The sequence below is a fragment of the Poecilia formosa genome, unplaced genomic scaffold (assembly GCF_000485575.1).
Source record: "Poecilia formosa unplaced genomic scaffold, Poecilia_formosa-5.1.2 Scaffold281, whole genome shotgun sequence".
Lineage (NCBI taxonomy): Eukaryota > Metazoa > Chordata > Actinopteri > Cyprinodontiformes > Poeciliidae > Poecilia > Poecilia formosa.
Genome location: NW_006800220.1, coordinates 193,245 through 214,844, shown reverse-complemented (window position 1 = coordinate 214,844; position 21,600 = coordinate 193,245). Strand labels below are relative to the sequence as shown.

The window sequence follows — 21,600 nt, the reverse complement described above, 5'->3', positions numbered from 1 at the left end:
CTGCTCCTCTTCCTCCTCCCCCTGCTCCTCTTCCTCCTCCCCCTGCTCCTCTTCCTCCCTCCCTCCATCAGCCTCTCCCTCTCTGCATCCAGCAGCCCGGCTGATTCAAGCCTGTCTGGTGCCAAGACTCAGATTTCAGAGTTTCCTTCTCCCAGCCACATTTAGAGCAGCCGGTCTGCTTTGTATTCAGTGTCTCTGCTCGCGCACGTGTGGCTGTTTGAGGGAGCGAGTTTGTGCAACTTTGGACCTCTGCTGCTGCCGCCGCTCGGTACCCGCCGTCCCTGCGCAGCTCTCTGGCTCCCCATCCACCTCCCTGCTCAAACCTTCTGCACAGGCAGCAGCTGTTGATGCTGATATTAACGGCTCTTTGTGTATTAAATGTAATTAGACACGCGTTCAAATAAAGCTGAGATTTATGAGCTTTCTTCAGTCCTCAGGGTGAAGTGAAGACTGAGTTAAAGTGACGATGAAGAGCAAGAAGATGAATGATGAAGATTAATGTCTGTTGAAGAAAAACACGCCACAGCATCATGCTGCCATCACCATGTTTTATTGTTGTGATGAAGGCAGAATTGGTTACATTTACTCAGATAAATTTACTTGAGTGATTTTTGGAAAAACTAATTTTAGGAGTATTTTTAATTTGACTTTGGAGTCATTTTATTGTGAAATGTTGTTGCTGTTCAGTAAAAATCTGGATTCTCTGCCAACTGTCAGTAACTTTACTGAACGAAGAACAAGTTTGTTTCAACCAAAACTTCACCAGTTTTCACAAAAGTTTTATTGAAAAAAAAACAAATGATTTGGAAATAAATTCACTTTGCCTGATTCTTATTTAGTATAAATTCTTTTCATTTAGATTTTTAAAATACCAACATGTCCATATAAAGTATTTTAATATGTTTTGACCAGTTGCTCAACACAGGCGTCGTCTTCTCACCAAATACTTTTACACTCCTACTTCAGTAACTTATTTTTACTTGAGTAAAAATCTAGTTTCATCCTCTCATGGCCTGTGGGAAAATCCAAATTGAACTTTTTTTGTCTGCCATCCGTCCAAAGAGCCAAACTAGCAGCTTCTCCCTCCTCAGCTGTGGATCCCTTCTGAAAGCCGTTTGTATTCTCACACTAAGTTCGACATCATGCAGCTGATCCAGATCCTCTGCAGCTTTCTGGTTTTATGCTCCTCTAATCTGAAACAAACTTCCAGAAAAGAAAAAAGCAGCTGGGACCCTGAGTTCCTCTAGATCAAGGCTGAAAGCTCATTTGTTTAGAGTTGGCTTTGAATAATAACAATAAGTGGAACATCATAAACATTTGTTTGTCTTTCAACCTGTCATCGTTTTGCCTCCGTAATGTTTTTCTTGTTGTTTTATTTTCCTTCTAACCATGCAAAGCATTTAAATTCCCCAGTTGCTGAAAATGTGCTATAAAACCAAACTGCCTGCCTATAAGCCGACCGTCTGTTTTTACTGATTGGACTCTAGTTGCATTTAGCTGCACTGGATTTTATTTAAAGGTGTTTGAGTAAACGCAGCTTCCTCCCACTTGTTCAGGGGGTTTGAAAACTTCTGCAGGCGTCTACAGGCTGGAAGCAGAATGAAATCATTTCTCATTCATTCACACAGCAAACACACGTCCATCTTATTGCCTCGGCGAGTTAAAGACGTTTCCCGTTGTTTAGTTGATTGTAGCTTTATGGATATTTAGAGAAACAATGAAAGTCTTTTTTTTCTTCTTCTACTTATATTTTGGTCCCACTTGTTTTGCCATTTTTTTTAATTTACCAATAAAACTACTGGTAAATGGTAGTTTTACCAGTAGTTTTGATTGAAGTAAACACTTTGACCCTAAAGCCAGAGTTACATTTTCCATCCTGCTGACATTTTCTTGTCTGTTCCGCTCATTCATTTTTTCTCATGCCTACTGAAAATGCATCAGGTTTACCAACATTTCCAAAAGATATGCTTTGATTTAGTTTGATTTTTTCCCATCTCGAGTCTCAGACAAAGAGCTGCGAACTGTCTAGACTCGGTGGGCATGTTTTTGTTTACATGTGACTCACTGACTGTGGGACCGAACTTTTGTTTTTGGTAAATTAAGCTGATAAAACTAATAAAACAGATGCTCTGAGTATGGTGTTTGCAACATGGGGGTGTTGAGTGTTTGTGGGAGTATTTGATGTGGGTGTCTTCAAGGACCCAGGAGGGAGTCTGGCTCTTGGAAGACTCGGTTTTTACCAGAGAAAACTGCTTCCTGTTTTCCAGCATTTTTAACTGTAGAGACGTGTGTGTGTGTGTGTGTGTGTGTGTGTGTGTGTGTGTGTGTGTGTGTGTGTGTGTGCAGTAAATTTCAGTTTAAGATGTTTGGGTGATTGCTTCAGTTTGAGATTTCCATCTCTGGTTTCAGTATAAAACCCTAAAGCTGCTGTCGCTTTAGGGTTTAGGTTTAGGGTTTTTTCCAGTTCACCATCATATTGACTAAATATGAAAATTATTTAAAAGTTGAGTTTCTCCATCACTCAGTTACACACAGACTGATGCTTTCAAATCTTTATTTCTGTTAATTTCCGCTTACAGATAATAACAAACACATTTAAGGTTGAATCATTACATCAGACCAATTAAATATGTTTTAATTCACAAATATGCACTTAAAAAATCTGACTAATCCCTGCAAAAGGTAGTTTTAATCTGAAAAATGAGCCTCCTGGGGACCCATACTTTAATTTGTTGAAGATGACTGAAACCACAGATGTTGGTTTATCTGAAAAACGTGTTTCACGTGGATCTAAACGTAAAGAAGGGGAGCACATTTTTGTGAAACATCAAACAGAGTCATGTCTATAAATTATGTGTAGCTTTTAAATGCACCGCCATTTTCTATTTTTAGGTTAAAGGCTGTTTAATCTGCAGTCCGCCACTGTAGTCTTTTCAACTGTAGTCTCTTTTCTCTTCTTACCCACTGACCATCTGACCATCTTGGGCTTAAAGTTCAGCGCTTCCTGGTTAAACAATTACTAACTGACTTAATCAGAAAATAGGTCAGACTGCCCTGCAGTTGGAGCCACTTTAAGCTTTCATCCTGTAATGCAGGTGAATCTTCATCGCTGCAGACAAAGCAACTGCATAGCATAGCATGAGGTTAATTGATGCCACAGCTGTATGAAATATCATCTCACATTAGGCCTGTCACAATAAATGTTGCTGGATAATAAATCATCCCAGAAGTTATTGCGATAAACTATAATATTGTTTTGAGACCATTTTCAAGTAATATGTTGGTAATGGCATCATAATGCAAGTACACTCTCTCAAAATTTACTAAGCATAAATTTTTAACAAACCTTTAACATGAAGATATTAAACTAAAACAATAAATAAAATGAATGTTGACGTCTTTGCAAACAAAGACGTCAACATTCACACCGCACTAAAAAGCCATGTGTCATCCAGGCTTTGGTAGAAAGAAAATCACAGATGAATTGATTTATTGCTCATTGCGACAGGCTTGAGTCACAGTCGTCATGACAACGCCTATGGCTGCTTTAATGTGAAACTTCAGTTGGAGTTTTACTTATTTTGACTTATTTTTTTCAGGTTATTTCACTATCAACATGGGAAAAATGTCTCGTTACAAGTGAAATAATCTGCCAGTGGAACTAGAACTGGTTGCTAGGCAACGGGCTGGGCTTGGCTGGCGTTGCTAGGCAACGGGCTGGGCTTGGCTGGCGTTGCTAGGTAACGGCACCAGTGGAACTAGAACCTTTTCACCAATATTCAGGAGTTATTGACTCAAAACAAGCTCCTATATCTTGCTGAAATGTTTATTTGTATACCTTATATTTGTACATGCTCTTATTTATAAAAATTATTTATTAATTTTGCTTCTTAAAATTTTAGCTGAGTCCAAATTTCATACCATAAACAAGTGGACCATTTGTATAAACATGCAAATGTGAGCTGGCAGGATAATAAAGATCATTGAACCCTTATTGATTTAGTATGGATATAAATCTGGCTGAAAAGATTTACATTTTAAGTGCACTAAGATATTTGCACTAGGATTAGACCAAAAACTCTTGGTACATTTTTTTAAAGCAAAAACACTTAAATGTTTTTTTCAACACTGTTGTAATAATCTGTTATAACTAAGTATCTTCTTTTTTTTACTGTGGCAGGGGTTTATTATTATAACTAGTCTATATTTCTCCATTTCTGAGCGGCATGTCTTTTGGTAAACGATACGCCGCCCTCACGTGTGCGATATAACATCTCTTTGAAATCGCAGATGCACACACTCCACGTTACACACAGCCTAATGTCGTCAGAGAGCGATGGGGCACCGTCGTGCGTCTGTTCCATCTCAGGCATATAACAATAAGCCCAGGGCTGCATTCCACTGGGCTTTCTCTTTGAAATGGGATACCGGCACACACATTACAAATATATCTCCTGTTTTATCTTCCGGGCCAGGCCCATGGAAAAATTATTCCAAATACCTGCCGCGCTTTATCTGGAACCCTGGAATAGGTTAGGCCCAGCCGGGAACACGAGGATGTCTAAAATAAGGCCTCTATTACGGGATGGAGTGGAGATGGATGGGACGGAGCGGGAAGGGACGGGGATTGTGGGGGTATTTTAGGTGTATCCGCCCCTGTGAAAAAGGGCTTGTTGCGGGGGCTTTAAAGTCTACAATGTAGGCCGATGTCAGCTGTTGCACAAACTTCATGTGATGGGGGAGGGTTTGAGCGCAGACGACTCTTATGTGGTCTCATACGTCCGTTGCTGAGTGGCGGTATAAATAACATTTTTCCTACAGATGTTCTCACCTTGACAAATCTGCTTGTGGCATGTGGCATGACGGCCCAAACTAATGCCTTTATTTACGTGCTTCGACCTCCGCCTGCTCATGTTCAAAGAGCTGCGATGTCGAGAACCGATGTTGGGCTGATTGAGTAACTGAGCATGTCACTTGTTTAGAAAAAAACGGGAAAACTATGTGTTTAAATTTGAGAATAATCAAATAAGATTCTGCAAGCTGATATGTTAAAGGTGATTTATTGTTCTTTCTTGAACATGTTAGGATAGGTCTATGGGAGATACAGAACATCTTTGTTACATCTTTTGTGCAAATCATTCTTAGAAGATGAGATTTCAGTCTGCTCAGCTCGGCCTATGTTGACCTGTTTTAGGGCTTCCTGTCTCTTTAAATCGAAATAACCTGCTGCTGACCACGTCTCTCAACTCAACGGTTACACTCACATAAAAATGGCTGCAGAAGGATGCATAATTATACAACCATACATCTTTGAAAAGCAGAAGTGGAGCCTTCTGCACAACCAACAAGAATGCAGCAAGTCCTTTCTAAATAATAAGTCAACAACAAAGCACTTTGTCTTTTCCAGCAGCCATTGTACACCGCATATAGCAGTAAAACCAGCTGGACAAACACGCCGGAGTGCTGCTTGGGTTACTAGGTAACGGGCAGGTTTTTGAAGCAACTCATTTTCCAGACACCAAAAAACCTGAACTTACTGCCAAAAGACGGCTGAGTGATTTATAGAAGCTCTTGATCTGTTTTTGGGAGCAGTAGGAACCCAAATGGAAATACAAAAATATTCAAAATGTTCATTTTGCATAATAGGTCCCCTTTAATGTACACAGAAAATTTATTTTCAAGAATGTCCACAAGAGTAAGGTGTGTTTATGTTCTTTATGTGCATTTCCATAAATATGAAGTGCTGGTTCTATATTTTAGCGGTAGGTAAAATTAGAGGGAGAAACGAGTTCAGATGGTGTGAAGAGCCAGACGAACTGGCCTGGAAGGTGCTGAAAACGCCTCCTTGAGGAATTCATTTATCTCAATGGTTCTCTTTGGTGAGACCCAACACGGAGTCTGTCACCGTCGCCTGTGGAGTCCCGCTGACATCTCCTTCATCAGTCCAACGCGTCTGAGCACTTCAGGCCAGACTCGCCCAAGAAACACTTGTCATCTACATAGTTCCCATAGCAGGTTGGAGAACGGCGCAAAGCAGCGGTGCCAAGAATCTGCTGCAAAGACGTGGATGTGATTGTTTCACAGGGGAAAGACGATCTTACAGAGCAAACTGATGACTTGTTTAGGATGATACGACAACTGGAGCTGATCATGGAAATCTGACAAATCAGAGTCACTTATCACTGAAGCATCATGGGTATTTCTCACTGGTGGCAGTTTTACTCTTTGTTTTGTGCCCCGTCCCTCTCTGGAGACCGTCAGCTCTGTGGAACATGGTTACGTATATCTGAGCAGTCAAAGTGATGCTGTGTCCTTCATGACAGGGCGGGATGATTTTCCCACTATGAAATGCATGTGTTGAAGTAATATTGAACTGTCTTGCAGACGTTACCAATGCTTGGATATAAATTCATAACGTGTGTGGCACATTTTGCATTCAGCCATTTTTTCCCCCATTCAAGTTCTGCTGACTCAGAACTTTATGTTTAGCTGTTTCCTTCTGGGAAACTAAATTTGTGTCTTTATGTCCCATGGAAAAAAACCCTACCAAGATTTTTGCATCTAGTTTCCAGGGCACTTCAGATAAAACCAAACTAATTTAAAAGTAACATTTCAGCAGGATAAAGGAGCTTGTTTTAAATCAATAAATTGTAAATATTGATTTAGAAATGTACTAGTTCCAGTGCCAGATTATATCACATATAACATGTCAAAATGTCTTGTTATAAGTCAAACAATCTGACAGTGGAACTAAAACTGGGTTGCTAGGTAACGGGCTGGGCTTCGCTGGGGTTGCTAGGTAACGGGCTGGGCTTGGCTGGGGTTGCTAGGTAACAGCGCCTGTTGTTTTTTCACCAATATTAAGGAGTTATTGATTTAAAACAAGCTCCTATATCTGAAAAGTTACTTGTATTGATATTTGCTCTAGAAACGAGACCAGACATAGTAAGATTTTGTATTTTTACAGTGTAAATAAACAAATAACTAAAAACTGTTTGGGCCTTTCTGCTGGAACCCAGATAATTAGTGATACTGCAGTAATGCATCTTTTAGATCCTGTTCAAAATGATGTTTTCATATCTTAATGTCATTTTCATCCCTCTGTTGGTTTGAATGCAGAGAAGCAGAGCTGCGTTTTTTTAAGTCGGCTTCTTTCCCAGAAGCAACGCTCTGTCTATTCTACACAGGAAAATAAAAAGCGGCATAAAAAGGACTTTCCCTCTGTAGTGCCACAGTGCAGGGGGACCAGATGCGACTCCTTTCACCCATCTCTAGTGTTTCTCACTCCGTGATCTTTCCTCCAGGGCCGACTCTGCCAAGATGACGCAGCCCATGCGAGGGGACCAGGTCCACCAGCCGGCAGCGGCTCGCAAGTCCGCCAGCCTGTCCTCGCCAAGCGCAGCTCGCCGGCTCTACCGCAACTTGTCTGGAAAGTTTCGCGTGGGCACCAACCCCCCCGCGCTGGAGGACAGCGTGGTGTCAGCGCGGGGAGGAGACAAGGAGAGGCTGCGCAAAACCACCGTCGTAAGTCCAGGATGGGAGCAGGAGGATCGTTGTCTGGAAAAGCTTTAGAGCCACCTGTCATGGAGAGAAAATCACACTGCAAAAACACAAAACCTGGTTAATTATCTGAGTAAACTTGAAGTAAAACTAACCTGACTTTACAAGTAACTTTTCAACAAAATATGAGTTTGTTTTAAGCCAATAATTCCTTAATATTGATGAAAAAGTTCTAAGATTATTTCACTTAAAATGAGACATTTTGCCATTTTCTGTCACATAATTAGCCAGTGAAACTAGAACGTCGTATTTACAAATCATTAATTTAAAACAAGCTCTTCAAATGCAACAAAACCAACTTTAAAGTAACTTTTCGCTAAGATACAGGGGCTTGTTTTAAATGAATATTTTGTAAGTAATTATTTCTGTTATGGGGAAAATATTTTGTCAGTGAATTTATCAGATAATGGAACCAGAACATTTTCATTAATATGAAGAAATTATTTACCTAAAACCAGTTTTATTTATTTGTCTTGCTGATAAGTTATTTTTGTCTAATTTCAAGTGAACTAAGATATTTGCAGTTGAAACTAAACCAACATTTCTTAGTAAGACTTTGTTTTTTTGCAGTGTATATGTTTGTTTTAAGCCAATAATTCATGATTAAAGATTTTTAAAAAGTTCTAGATCCACCGGCAGAAGTCGAGCCTCGTTTAATACACCTTCATCTAACTTTTTGAGCTTTTTTCTTTTCTATGATATATATCTATGTATCTATTTATACGGTAACACTATTTGAAGGTGTGCATACGGCTGACATCACACCTGTCACGAACATGAAGGAGTCTTTATGAAGCTTAATATTTTCATGAAATGTCATTTGGTAAATAATGTCACTTTTAATGCAAAGTTCTGTTAGGATTTCCATTGAAAGTCCATCATCCTTCGTCTGTGTGTCAGTTCCAGAGCAACGAAGCTCTGTTTGAGGCAGTGGAGCACCAGGAGCTGGACCTGGTCCAGCTGCTTCTGGCCCAGTACAGCCTGGAGGAGCTGGACCTCAACACGCCAAACAGCGAAGGCCTCCTTCCTCTCGACATCGCCATCATGACCAACAACGTGCCGATGGCGAAGCTTCTGCTGCGGGCCGGAGCCAAGGAGAGCCCTCACTGTGAGTCGGTACCAACTGCAGCCGCATTTCCAACACAGCTGGCGACGTTTCTTCTCCAAAAAAATACTCGTTCCCAATGCCGGTATTTCCATTGAACAAGAAACGCAAATAAAAAATCACACGTGAAAAAGTTTGTTCATGCGATAAGTCACGTGTCAAACTCGAGGCCCGAGGGCCAAATCTGGCCCGCCTCGGCTTTTTATGTGGCTCCAGACGCCAAATTTCATCAGTCAGTTCACATAAAATCTACTGATAGCTGCAGCAGTTTTACATGCTAGTTATAAAATTTTAATATATAATTTTATTATTTTGCAAAACTGGTCAGACATTGAGCTTAACTGATACTAACTCCCACCTGCAGGGGGCAGTATTTCTTACTTTTACTCCACTGCTGCCTCAGCCTCACTGGATTTCAGATTATAATCTGTAGTCAATGTGGCAGGTAGCAAAAAGTCACATTTTCACAGATAAGTGCAAATATTGCAAATTTCTTGCCAATATTTCTAAATCAACACAACAGAGTCGGTTATTTTGATTGCAAAGAAAATCTGAAAAATAATCATGAAAACCTGGATGTTCTGTAATACTTGGAGAACTTATCGGATACCCAGATATTTATTAATATTTTAACAGTTTCTTAATGGATTTTATCAGAACATTTTTCCACAACCGGCCCTTTAAGAGCTTTGATGATCTTGTTTCGGCCCAAATGAAAATGGGTCATAAGTCATTAAAAACTCGCTGCGCCTTCATCCTCCTTCCACTTCCTGTTGTCTTCTTTGTTTTTTCCACCAGTAGTAACATCCAGTTGTCGATCACATGACTCATGTGATCACATGACTCGTGTGATGTGAAAGAAGAGAAGCGTTTCCATGGCAGTTTTGTGAAATACGCTAACTTTGATCTCACCTCATCTTAGGGCAAAATCATTTTATTTTAAAAAAATTGAGTTTTTACAAAATTAGTGCATTTCCATGAAGCAAATTAATGTTTGTTATCCCACTTTGCACAAATATAATGTCATTGGAAACTCAGATTTACCAATATGCTGTTTCTGACGCTAAGTTGATAATGTTTTGAAGTGGTCTAGTCAAAGACTTTAAAAATTAAAGTTTTGTCTCGTTTCCTTCTTGAATAAAAATGATATAAAATCTGCGTCTGTTGGGGGTTTTCATAATTTGGGGTCTAAATGTACTCCAGTTTTTCCCGTCTTCACTAACAGGCGCTCATTTCTTTCTCTTGCAGTGAAACATGTGAAAAGGTTCAGATTGTGATGAAATATTAGTGAATCTTTGTCAGCACTTTTCACTTTCTGTGATCTGGGAGCCTCTGCTCCTTCCTCTGTTAATGATTAGAACTCGCCAGTGAGGCTCCAAGGCTGTTTGTGTTTTTACCCGTTCATGCTCACACACACACACACGCACGCACACACACACACTTTCACGATCTGAGCCAGACGTCTTATAAAGGTATCATTAAATTGAAAACACTTGAATGGAAAGTGGTGATCAGTGAAGTTTTGGTCTTTGATTGGGCTTTTCCATCCAGAACCCAAATCATTCATGAGACTGTGTGTGTGTGTGTTTGCACATCAGCGGCTAACAGAGAGAAAGGAGAGACTCTGCATTAGGATTTGCCAACCTCTCCTCTGTTCTCTTAGAAGAGGACTGATTGCACAAAAATCACATGTTGCATGTTTTAGTTGGTCCAGTCGGGTCGGGCCGGGTCGGGTCGGGTCGGGCCGGGTCGTAAGATGCTCCTAAAACAAGAGGAGCAACACCAGAAGGTTTTTTGGCAATAAGTTTTTTGGTGTCTAGAAAATGAGCCGTTTCAAAAACCTTCTGAATGTAACGTCACAAATCACCTAGCAACGCAAGCAGAGCCCAGAACCGTTACCTAGCAACCCCAGCCAAGCACAGCTGTTGCCTAGCAACCGAGGTCTAGTTCCACTCAGATTATTTCGCTTGTAACAAAACATTTTTCCCATTTTGTAAATGAAATAATCTGCCAGCAGAACTAGAACTTTTCCATCCATATTAAGAAATGATTAACTTAAAATTTGCTCCTATTTCTTTCTGACAGGTTAGTTGTAAGTTAGTTAGTTTTGTCTTATTTCAAGTGAACTGGGAAACTAGACCAGAAACACTTGGTAAGCCTGCATGTTTTAGCGGTGATGTTAGTCCTGATGAAGTGCGTTGCAGTCGGTGTCTCTGAGGCTCTCAGAGGAGACACGGAGGGATTAAACACCCAGATGGACATTTTGACACGCAGCTCCAAACTTACTGTCAACAGTGGAATCTAACGCTCAGCGGTGGAATGAACAAACGCAGACCACACAGACTAAACACAGACCCGCAGCCGTCCCAAACACTCCAAGAAACGAGCAGCCACCAAAGGAGTTCAGCTCGCTACCGTCTTCTTCCTGTCTTTATATTAACCGTTTTCAGACTTTTATTTGAAATAATCTGCATGCTTTTGCTAGCGGAGCGTGCAAACGTCTCTGATCTGGGTCTCCTGCCTCCGCAGCCTCGATCGCCGACTGCACAGCCATGGTTTGAGTATTTTCATGGGGTGTTACATCTCATTAACTGCAGTGATGGGTTTCATTGTTCGCCGGATTGTGGCAACACCCTAAACCTCTCTAAGAAAACATTCCTCTGCTGTCTCTGTTAGGCTGTGTTCCATTATATAAATAGAACGGTGACACACAAATTTCCATAATTTTTGCAAAAAAAAAAACCCAAAAAGTTTTACAGCAGCCATCTGAGCTGATGCTCCCTGGTGCATATTCCCACCGCCTGGAACCGCACCAAGGGACACGCCTCCCTCTCTCACCCGCTCGCACTTTCATTGCCCCATTTTCCCTTATTTTCTAGCTGATGTCATCCCCAGAGAGGCAGCTCAGTCACAATAAATGAACTTTATTGGAGAATCTGCCACAGCATTTGGGCACACAGGAATTAAACAGAAGTGGCCTGCTAAAGCGGTTTGCAGCAAGGCGGCTTTCCTTTGTGTCTTTTTTTGGTGCATATTTCAAAGTGGGAGCTAAGAATAAATTTGACTGAGAATGTGATGAACCTCAAAGTTATACATATATTTTTATTTCTGTGACAAAGTTGCTGTGAACCTGAGGTTTTTGGATCCGTTTGAAAGAAATTAAACTTTTCATATCAATGCAAGGTGAAAAAGAGACCAAATTAAAACGGGCAACAAGCACTACAGTGGAGAGGATCTGGGTGGAAAAACCAGCTCAGAAATGCCACTATGGCAGAAATATTCCTGCTTGATAGGAAAAATATGGAAATCAAAATGCAATGCAAATCTCTGGGACTGACCAGAAATAAAAAAATTACTGTCGAGATAGAGACACTGCAAAAACACGCCAAGGGTTAACAAGTATTTTTATTCTAGTGTCAAGTGCTAAAATCTTAATACACCTGAAATAAAATCAAACTAACTTTTCAGAAACATAAAGGAGTTTGTTTTAAGTAAATGTAAAGGAATCGTCTTTTTGCCGTCTAGCGTTGTGCGCATGCATGAAATGTGAACAGTAACATGCAGGGGGGCCGTATGTTGTGTAAAACCTGCTCACTTTGAATGAATAAAGAAGTTTTGGATGTGTGCGGTGGCTGTTACTCTCTCTGTGTGTCAGTTGTCAGCCTGGAAGGCCGGGCGGTGCACCTGGCCACCCTGGTGCAGGAGGCCGAGCAGCGGGTGTCGGAGCTGCAGGCCCAGGTCCGCAGTGAGGGGCCCAGCGAAAGGGAGGGGTCGGACCAGGAGAGGCAGCTGAAGGCCTGGGAGTGGAGGCTGCAGCTCTTCAGACGCATGCAGACGGGCTTTGAGCATGCTAGTAAGGATTTGATGCTGCTCCTGCAGCGGTTATTTTTAGTTTTCATCATTTTGTCCAGCATGTTTCCTCTGCTGGCCGGCTGCCGGTGTGAGGAAATGACTTCCACCCTGGGAAACTGAAGCAGACCATGTGATTGCGAGTTGAGGGCGATTCCTCGGAGATAAATTATGCTTTGACTCTCCCTGACTTTCATCATCCTGCCTTTTGTGATGAATTTGGTTGGTAAATAATGTAAAAATCACAACTTCAGGCAAACTTCTGCCAACACACTGAAAATAATGTCACAAATGTTTCATTTGCCTCACTTAGCTTAAATGCTAAAAGCGCTAATATGAAGTTTTGTGATTTTCAGTTGACTTTAAGTAGTTAGACTTGTTCTCATGTTCTTATCTGTTAGCGCAGCAGTTTAATTTCTTCTCATAGTTTTGGTCTTTTTTACTTTAAGCATTTGCTGAGTACATAAATTAGGTTTACAGGAAACATTAACAAAGCATGTAGAAATGAACGTGTGAATTGTTTAGAGAGCCTTTTTGTTGGTTTCCACTCATGATGTGATGTGAACATGACTGAAATTAGCTCTTTACCGTTAGCTTTCACTAATTACTGTGTTGGTTTAGCACTTCATCGCTAATTTTCACTAAATAAAGTGATTTTGCAGCACATTAGTGCCCTATAATGTCGGACTTACTCTTTAGCGTTAGCAAAACTAATGTTTGTAATGCTTTAGTATTAGCGCAGCTAGCTTTTAGTTAGCATTGCCCACCACTGCTGCCCGGTCTCAGCCTCCACTCTGTCACAGTTTTGTCTGAATTAAAGGCTTTTCTCTGAGTTTACTCCTCTGTTCTGCTTCCTGCCTCTTCAGACCCTCCAGATGCTCCCAGCGTCGTCCGTCTGTCTGTTAGCAGCAACACCAGTTTACAGGTCGACTTTCATGAACCTGCCTGTGTCAACTCTGCTGTGGTCACCAAGTACAAAGGTCAGCATCACTGAAAGGAAACGTCTGAAGCTTTGGTTCAGTTTATCGACTGAAAACTGTTCAACGTTTAAATGTTTCTTCTAACATCTGCTGGAACCTGCTGTGAATTTAAAGTGTGCTGGAGCGCGGCGCCTTCATTCAGCCCCATGCTGGGTGAAATGACGGTGAACGATGCAGCGGAACCACAGTGCAACATCACTGGACTGACTTCTGTGAGTTCTTCTAGAACCTGTTAATGTTTAGCCTTTTTTCTGGCTTGAATTACAGGGACAGATTTAAAAACTCACACCTAAAAAACTGTTTTTCTTTTTAATTTGGATCAAATTTCCTCTTAAAATTATTGTCAACACCGGTGAGAATGTGCAAAGAAAACTAAAAATGTAATCTCCGACTGCAGCAGCAAAATCTCAGAGGAGAAAAATCTTTATTTAGGTTTCTTAATTCTGTGGATTTGGTCTGTTTTGCTTGGGAAGATGTGAAAGTGTAATAAACTCTGATACGCACCAATAAAGTGAACTCTGGTGTGGATTGAATTCGTATGTGAACACCAAGCGGACCAGAGACTGCTCCAGAAGCAGGAAGTGAACAAATACGCTAACTAGCGCTAGCAGGAGAAATGGCTCTTGGTTTTTTACCTAAAGAAAAAAAAAGAAATCTTGCAACCACTAAAATCTGACGTCCCTCCATTTTTCTTTGCATTTTGAGGAACAGGAAGTTGCACTGAGTGTCTTCAGAGGTTTTCATGTTGTTTATTTCAGCGGTTCTTGGTGCAGCGCCCCCACAGGCGAGGAGGGGAACAGGTTTAACAAAAAGTTTCTCCAGAAAGAAAATCAAGCGTCCTGATTGGTAAAACAGAAATGAATGAAGCTTTAGCAGCAAAGGGAAGCCATCCTGCTGGATTTTGATTTTCTTGGCCGAAACCAATGAAACCAGTTAAATCAACGAGTTCCTGATTCCCAACAGGCCCACAGGATGATGGATCCCCCACCGTACTTAACATTGATCATTAAGTGCTTCCATGTCATTAGGACTTTTTCCTGACATGCAAACCAGCAAACAGTCAGCGATGTAGCAAATAGCTTTTACTATTTTTCAGTGTGGAGGATTAACGTACTGCAGGAAAACATGGATTTATCTGAAGAGAGTCAGTAGACAGACATATTCAGCCTGGTAAACCATGACAAACTGAAGCAGTTGCAGTTTTCTTTCACCACCAGCTGAAATATCTGCAGTCGCTCTTTATTTTGTAGTTTATTCATGGCAGGTTTACTGAAACCAACTGTGTTGTCGTTTCTCCAGCTGTTTTCTCACCAGTCAGGAAATTTACAAGCTATTTTCCCACAAGTCAGCCTTTACTAATACATACACACCAGCTTGAACCTGGAAAGCATTTAGTTTTTTATTCAAGATATGTTTCTAGATTCCTCTGCAATAGATCTGCGGTCGTTTAAATCAGTTCGGGTTTTATCTTTCCTGACTGATTTATGTTTGCTGTTTTGAAGCAAACACACAAGTAGACGCTCATTTTTATTCGTCATGATGTGAGGAAAACCGCCCCCATTTAAGGTCCCAACCAAAGGGCTTTCCTGTCACATGACAGAGGTCAAGGTGGGGTCAGTGGATCTCACCGATGGGGCTGAGAAAAGAGAAACCAAACCGATCCTGGAGATTTACATTCACCTAAAATAATCTGTTAACTTCATGTTGATTTCTTTGGATTTAAAACGAGTCATCAGATTTTCAGGCGCCATGTTGGATGGAAACCACAGAATAAAATCAAAACTAGTCAAAAGTGTTGCTCTGTTTGGAATAAGGTCTACAAATCTTTATTTATTTTGTATAAAACTCCTGTTGTACAACATGTGACTTATCGTGTGGACGTTTGGGGCAACAAATACACAACCAAACCAAAATCAATAAATAAATTAGAATACTCTATAAAGTGAGATAATGGTAATACAGTTATTTTATAAATAAAATGTTCTCAAATTCTGGAAAATTTAAAACTGTGAAATTTATATTTAATGTAAGAAACCATCAACTTCCACACAATATTTAAAAAATGTTGTGACAGAGAAGGAGGGTTTTAACAACCTTTAAAAAACAATCAAAAAGAGTTTTTGCATGTCAATGTGTCGATTTATGGATCAAATAAAATTAAACCAGGTTAAAAAAGTGTTTAAAAAGGAGCTTATTGGGAAAAATGGACCAAAAATGCTGCTGCTGTTAAAATGTATAAATAATTTAAGGACGAGGATGTGAGGTTAAGCGTCATTCAATAAGAGTTTAAACAAACATCTTGTATCTCCTTTCCGAATAAATCATGTGAAATTACGTAATTTGTTTTATTTTTTTTTGTTTTTATTTTTTGTCTGTTCAAAATAAATAAATAAATATAGTAATAACTGTAATGTGTGTCTATAAATGAGTTGTTCCAGTAAATTGTGCCTAATTGTGGTTTCTGCTGCCGTTTGTAGGGAACCCATTACTACGTTCAGGTGTCGGCCTACAACATGAAGGGCTGGAGCCCGCCGAAGGTTTCCACCCCGGCCTGCGCTGCACCGTCCAGTGAGTCTGGCTTAGTTTCTATTCATGAAGACGAAACGCTGATGGAGGCACAGACTGGGATGATGTTCTCATCTTCTCTCTTGGACACGAGGCTCAGCTCAGCTGGCCGAGCTTTAAGGAATCCCTGCTAAGTGGTTATTATTTGCTGGGAACTATGTGAGAACAGATCAAACTCAGGTCATCAGATTGTAACTATGGTAACACAACGACCAAGGTATGAAGATTACACTTTGCACCTTTACAAAATAAATCTTTTAATTTAACTCTGATAGAACCATTAAGTCAAATGTAACAATTTTCCAATTCGCAGTAAACAAAAGTTAAACTTACCATTAGTGTAAAGGGGACCAGTAATGCAAAATTCACCCTTTCGATGCTTCCATCTGGGTTTCTACTGCGTCGAAAAACAGCCTAAAAAAAATCACATTTCAGTTTTTGAGCAATAAGTTCATGTTTTTTGGTGTCTGGAAAACAAGCCGAATCAAAAACTCCCGATTGCTAAGTGACATTCGGCTGCCATTGCAACGTCGCCTAGCAACCCCAGCGGAACTCCACTGGTTACCTAGCAACCCCAGCGGAACTCCACTGGTTACCTAGCAACCCCAGCGGAACTCCAGCATGTTTGGTGAGCTGGTTTTCCCGCTGCATGCAGTGGCTGCTGGGAAAGACAGTGTTTTGATGTTACCATCCAGAAACCACTTGCTGCATTCTTGCTGGTTGTGCAGGAGGCTCGACTAATACTTTTCAAAGATGCACAGTTCAGTAATTGTGCAGCTGTTTTCACATGTGAGTGTCAATGTTGAATTGGGGGGCATGGCCAGCAGCAGCTTATTTGGATTTAAAGTGACCGGATGCCATAAAACAACTCAAAAAGGGCAGAACTGAGCAGAATAAAATCTCATCATCTGAGAATGATTTTGTGCAACACATATATTGCTGAGTATTGTCTATAGGCCTATTCCAACCTGTTCAAGAAATCATAATAGATCTCCTTTAAGTTATACTGGCCATCTGAGAAAAAAGTGGTCATATTATCATTATAACATGTTTGTATGTTTATTTCCCATATTTCTCATTAAGTTTGAAGGAGCACCACTCCGTCAGAAACTCCCAGGTCGTTTTCTCTGCCATGCATCCAGTCAGGATGTAAGGCGGGCGTTTAGAGTCGCGTTGTAAATGCCAGTGAGCGTTGCCGTGGTTTCAGTGTGCCGGGCCTACACAGCATCCAGAGCTCATGTGTAACAGCTGAGGTGTTCACCACTCCACGCTCTCCTCTCCTCGTCTTTCTTTCCTTTACGTTTTAGAAAACGTGGAGTTCATTGGTGTCAAGACTCCTTTCTGTTTGCTGCAAAAAAAGAAGCTACTAAGTGAAACTTTTTACATTATTTTTATAGTTCAAGCAAAAGTTTCCATTTATATCAGTGGAAGAAATGATCAAAAATGTTGCAGTGGAAAAAGTTGGCACAATGTTCACTTTGATGAGTTTCTGTTTTTTAATGATGAATAACATGACAGAGTTTTCCTCTCAGTTTTTACAGTGTTTGATGGACAGTTAGTCTTGTGATGTCACAGTGTGTATTCGTTGAAAAAGAAATGTGTTGCTGAAGTCAAACCTCTGTTTCTGTCCTGGTCATTTCTGCTCTTGAAGTTTCTCCAGTTGTTACATTCCCACTGGAACAGAGAACAAGCCAAACACACTGTCTCTGCGGTTCTACTGCTTCTCTCCTGGCACATCTGGGGAACACATGAACATGTTTGTGCTCATCAGCACACACTGTTTCTCAGCCTGTGTGTGTATGTGGTGTCGGTTTAGAGAAACTAGGCTTTCCCTCTCACCCACCTCCCTCCGTCCCTCTCTCCGAGCTAATTTAGATGTTGCGTGTTTGTGTTTTCCATTTGGGCCTACCACTGGAAATATTTGCATGTCTGTGCTGCAGCGAGCGGCACGGCCCCAACAGTTGGGGCCTTATGCCGGGCCGTAGACGCCCATTAAAGGGCCCGCTTGTCTTGTGGGGACAGGCACCTTTCCGGGAATAGAGCGGACCGTGTTTCGGCCCCTTGCAGCCTCCGGGGGGCTCAGGAGGAAGGTGGGGTTCAGGATGAGGGTGATGGTTGGTTATCGCTGACTCATCCTCCTGTACTCACACAAAATGTGCTGGAGAGTCTTTTTTTTCTGAATAGCCATGCTTGTATAACAAGAGAGATTGGGATTGTTTTTATAGGACGATGATTCTTTCGGTGTGTTTGGATCATTTGGTTAAAGGAGATCCATGATGCAAAAATCACATTTTGAATGTTTTTGTATTTCCATTTGGGTTTCTGCTGCTTCTAAAAACAACCCCACAAAAAAACAGCCAGACGCTAGTTGGACTAAATGTTCATGTTTTTTGGTGTCTGGAAAATGAGCCCTTTCAAAAACCTCTGAAATGTCACGTCTTTCACACCAAGCAACCACAGCCCTGTTACCTAGCAACCCCAATTAGGGCTGCAGCTCTGCATCTAGCAGAGCTGCAGAACATCTAGCCAGCTGGTTTGACCGCTGTATGCACGGTACAATGGCTGCTGGAAAAGGAAGATTGTTTATTGTTGACTTACCATCCAGAAACCACTTGCTGCATTCTTGCTGGTTGTGCAGGAGGCTCCACTTCTGCTTTTCAATAATGCACAATTTTTAATTGTGCATCTATTTGCAGCCGTTTTCACATGCGACTGTAAATGTTGAGTTGGGGGGCGTGGCCAGCAGCAGCTTATTTGGATTTAAAGGGACAGGATGCCTAAAATGGCTCATTCTGAAATCTCATAATCTATGAATTATCTTGTACAAAAAAATGTAACGAACATGTTTCATATAGCCAGTAGATCTGTACTAACCTTTTAAAGGAAGCATCATAGGTCGTCTTTAGTAGTTTGCTCAAACTTTGCAGAGCAACTGGATGAAAACATGGGAACTGACTAAAAAGGTGCAATGCTCTTGATTTCTGAGGCGCTTTGTGGTCCTTCTGCAGGCTGGAGGGACGTCGACGGCCACCCTCCACGCCAGAGAGGCCAGAAGGAGGCGCTGGACCAGCTGCTGGGTCAGATTAAAGAAGCTCATCGCCACTGCAGCTGCCATGGTGATTTATTCTGACCGCATCCTCACAGCATCACGATGACAGTCTACCTGAGGAGATCATTACATTTCTCATTACTGGAAATGTTTATGTTGTTTAAGTTCATCTTCAAAAATCTTTTAAATTTATCCCGTTAACACTTTTCTTAACATTATGTTTTACAGTATGGAAAAACCAGAGCTGGATAGAGTAGCCAGAAATTGTAGTAAATACAGTTTTTGGTAAAAAGTCTACTGAAGTACTGAGTAATTGATCAAATTATCAATCATTTTATATTTAAATATTACATAATTAAATGGACCAAAATGACAATAATTCATATAAGTAACAAAAAAATCATCAGGCAAAAGAAACTTTTCAGCAAGACACTGCAGCTTGTTTCAAGTCAGTATTTCTTGAATATCGATAAAAAACGTCATTTTTCTCGTGTTACAAATGAAAGAATCTGCCAGTGGAACTAGAACTTTTTATAAATATTTATGTCTTAAAATAAGATCCTGTATGTTACTGAAAAGTTATTTTTGTCTGATTTCATGGACACTATTTGCTCTAGAAACTAGACCAAAAATATTTGGTAATATTTTGTGTTTTCGCTGTGAAGGAACCTGGTTTAAAAAGTAAAAGTTAAGCAGATGAAGCAGAAACCGCTGCATTCATGGAGGCCTCCAACCCGAGCGGCTGTCCGTGGAGCAGAGCTGCAGTTTCAGTCAAACTCTCCGTCCTTTTCCCTAAGAAAACAGCTCAGCTTCGCAGGTGCAACACGTTTTCACTAATCGCTGTGTTTCGTTTCACCTTGACAGACACTTTACAATCTGAGGCATGACAAGTACTTGAGGCTCCGCACACACCGAGATGGCATGCCACCTCCCCTCTGTCTTCGCCGCTCAGCCCCCCTCGCCCGCCTGAGTCTTTCCATGACTCAGCCCTCGCTGCTGAATACTTCTCTCTCTGTGACAAAATGCAGATCAACATCTCTCACACTCAAGCTGTTTATATCCCCAAACACTGCCGCTTGTACGCCGGCCCCATAAGTGTCAGGATCTGTCCACGCCGACCCCCTTCTCGCTCGACAGCGAGCCGCTTTTACCGTTGAGCAAAGCTGTCTCAAACACCACTTACTGTTGTCCTCTGTGGCTGCGCGGCGCTAGCGGCAGACTCAGATGCAATATAATAGTCAGTATTGAGTGGCTCTCGGTCTGTCAGACGGCAACTGATTGAGCTTGAGAGTTCAGGCACGGTAGTCAAGGTGGCGTGTCCCCCGGGTCGTGTTTGTTATTCCTGTAACAGACAGGTCTCGGGCTGGAGTCTGAGGAGAGCATAAATTAACACCGACTGCCGCTGCCTCCCTCTCGCACCCCCCACGGCGAACTAGCCGCCTTGTCTACTGTCCACACATATACTGTAAACCTGCACGTAAAGATAGACGGGCTTGTACACGAACGGACACAAATATCCAAACACATGCTCTCTCGTTCAGCTCTGGCTCTCCCCTCCCCCCACGCCTCATCCCAGCCTGGCTTAGGGCCCACACCTCCTTCTCCCTCTTGTCCAAACACTATTAATTAAACTGTGAAAGAGGCCTTGACTAACACAGCCTCCCCAGCAGTCAGCCCTACTTGTCTGTCTTACTCAGTGTCAACCAGGGCTGGAGGCCAGCAGGCCTGCAGCTCAGCAGAGCCCCAACCCCCGTTTGCAGACTTTTTCTGGTTACTTCACCTTGACTTGGAGAAAATTAGTTTGTTTTGCATCTCAGATGAAGAGGTTTATCACCTGGGAGGCTCTGTGTGTCTAATGAGGGTAAACCTACAGGCTACACTGCAAAAACAAAATGTTACCAAGTACTTTTGGTATATTGCACTAATTTACAAGTTACTTTTCAGCAATATATAAATCAATAATTGCTTAATATTGATTAAATAAAAGTCCTAGTTCCACTGGCAAATTGTTTCACTTGTAACAAGATAATTTTCCCATGTTTTAGGTGAAACCATCTGCCACTGGAACAAGTTCTTGTTTTTTTATTTATATTAAAGAATTATTGACGTAAAGAAGCTGAAAAGTTACTTGTAGTTTATTTTGTCTTATTTCAAGTGTACCAAGGAATGTCTGTGATTAACTGTGATTAAATGGTTTAGCCCAACTACCAATATGCAGATATATTAGGGCTGCAACAAACGATTATTTTAATAACCAATTAATCTATCGATTATTCTGACAATTAAAAAAAAGTCACATTCTACAGATTTTACATTTAACCACTCAGGCCTTATTAGAGATGTGTTAAAATATGCAAATGCATGATTCAGTTCCTTTTTTAAATAAGAAAATAAACATTTTGTTGCCTAAAATCCAAACCCAAACCATCGGGGGTTAAACTAAAACTGGCTAAAGCATATTTACATACAAAGGCGTTTTTATTATAAATGCA

General features: G+C 41.1%; 1 protein-coding gene across 3 annotated transcripts in view; it reads left to right on the top strand.

Annotated features, from left to right (window-relative positions):
- ankfn1b (ankyrin repeat and fibronectin type III domain containing 1b) overlaps positions 1 to 21,600 on the top strand; it is a 185,559-nt gene that overhangs the window by 152,538 nt on the left and 11,421 nt on the right. For all 3 annotated transcript variants that reach the window (XM_007571506.2, XM_016681439.1, XM_016681440.1), the window contains 7 exons: positions 7,305 to 7,524; positions 8,461 to 8,668; positions 12,321 to 12,518; positions 13,381 to 13,494; positions 13,609 to 13,706; positions 15,972 to 16,062; positions 19,068 to 19,175. In XM_007571506.2, coding sequence (XP_007571568.1) covers positions 7,305 to 7,524; positions 8,461 to 8,668; positions 12,321 to 12,518; positions 13,381 to 13,494; positions 13,609 to 13,706; positions 15,972 to 16,062; positions 19,068 to 19,175 — 1,037 coding nt within the window. The remainder of the gene's footprint in view (positions 1 to 7,304; positions 7,525 to 8,460; positions 8,669 to 12,320; positions 12,519 to 13,380; positions 13,495 to 13,608; positions 13,707 to 15,971; positions 16,063 to 19,067; positions 19,176 to 21,600) is intronic.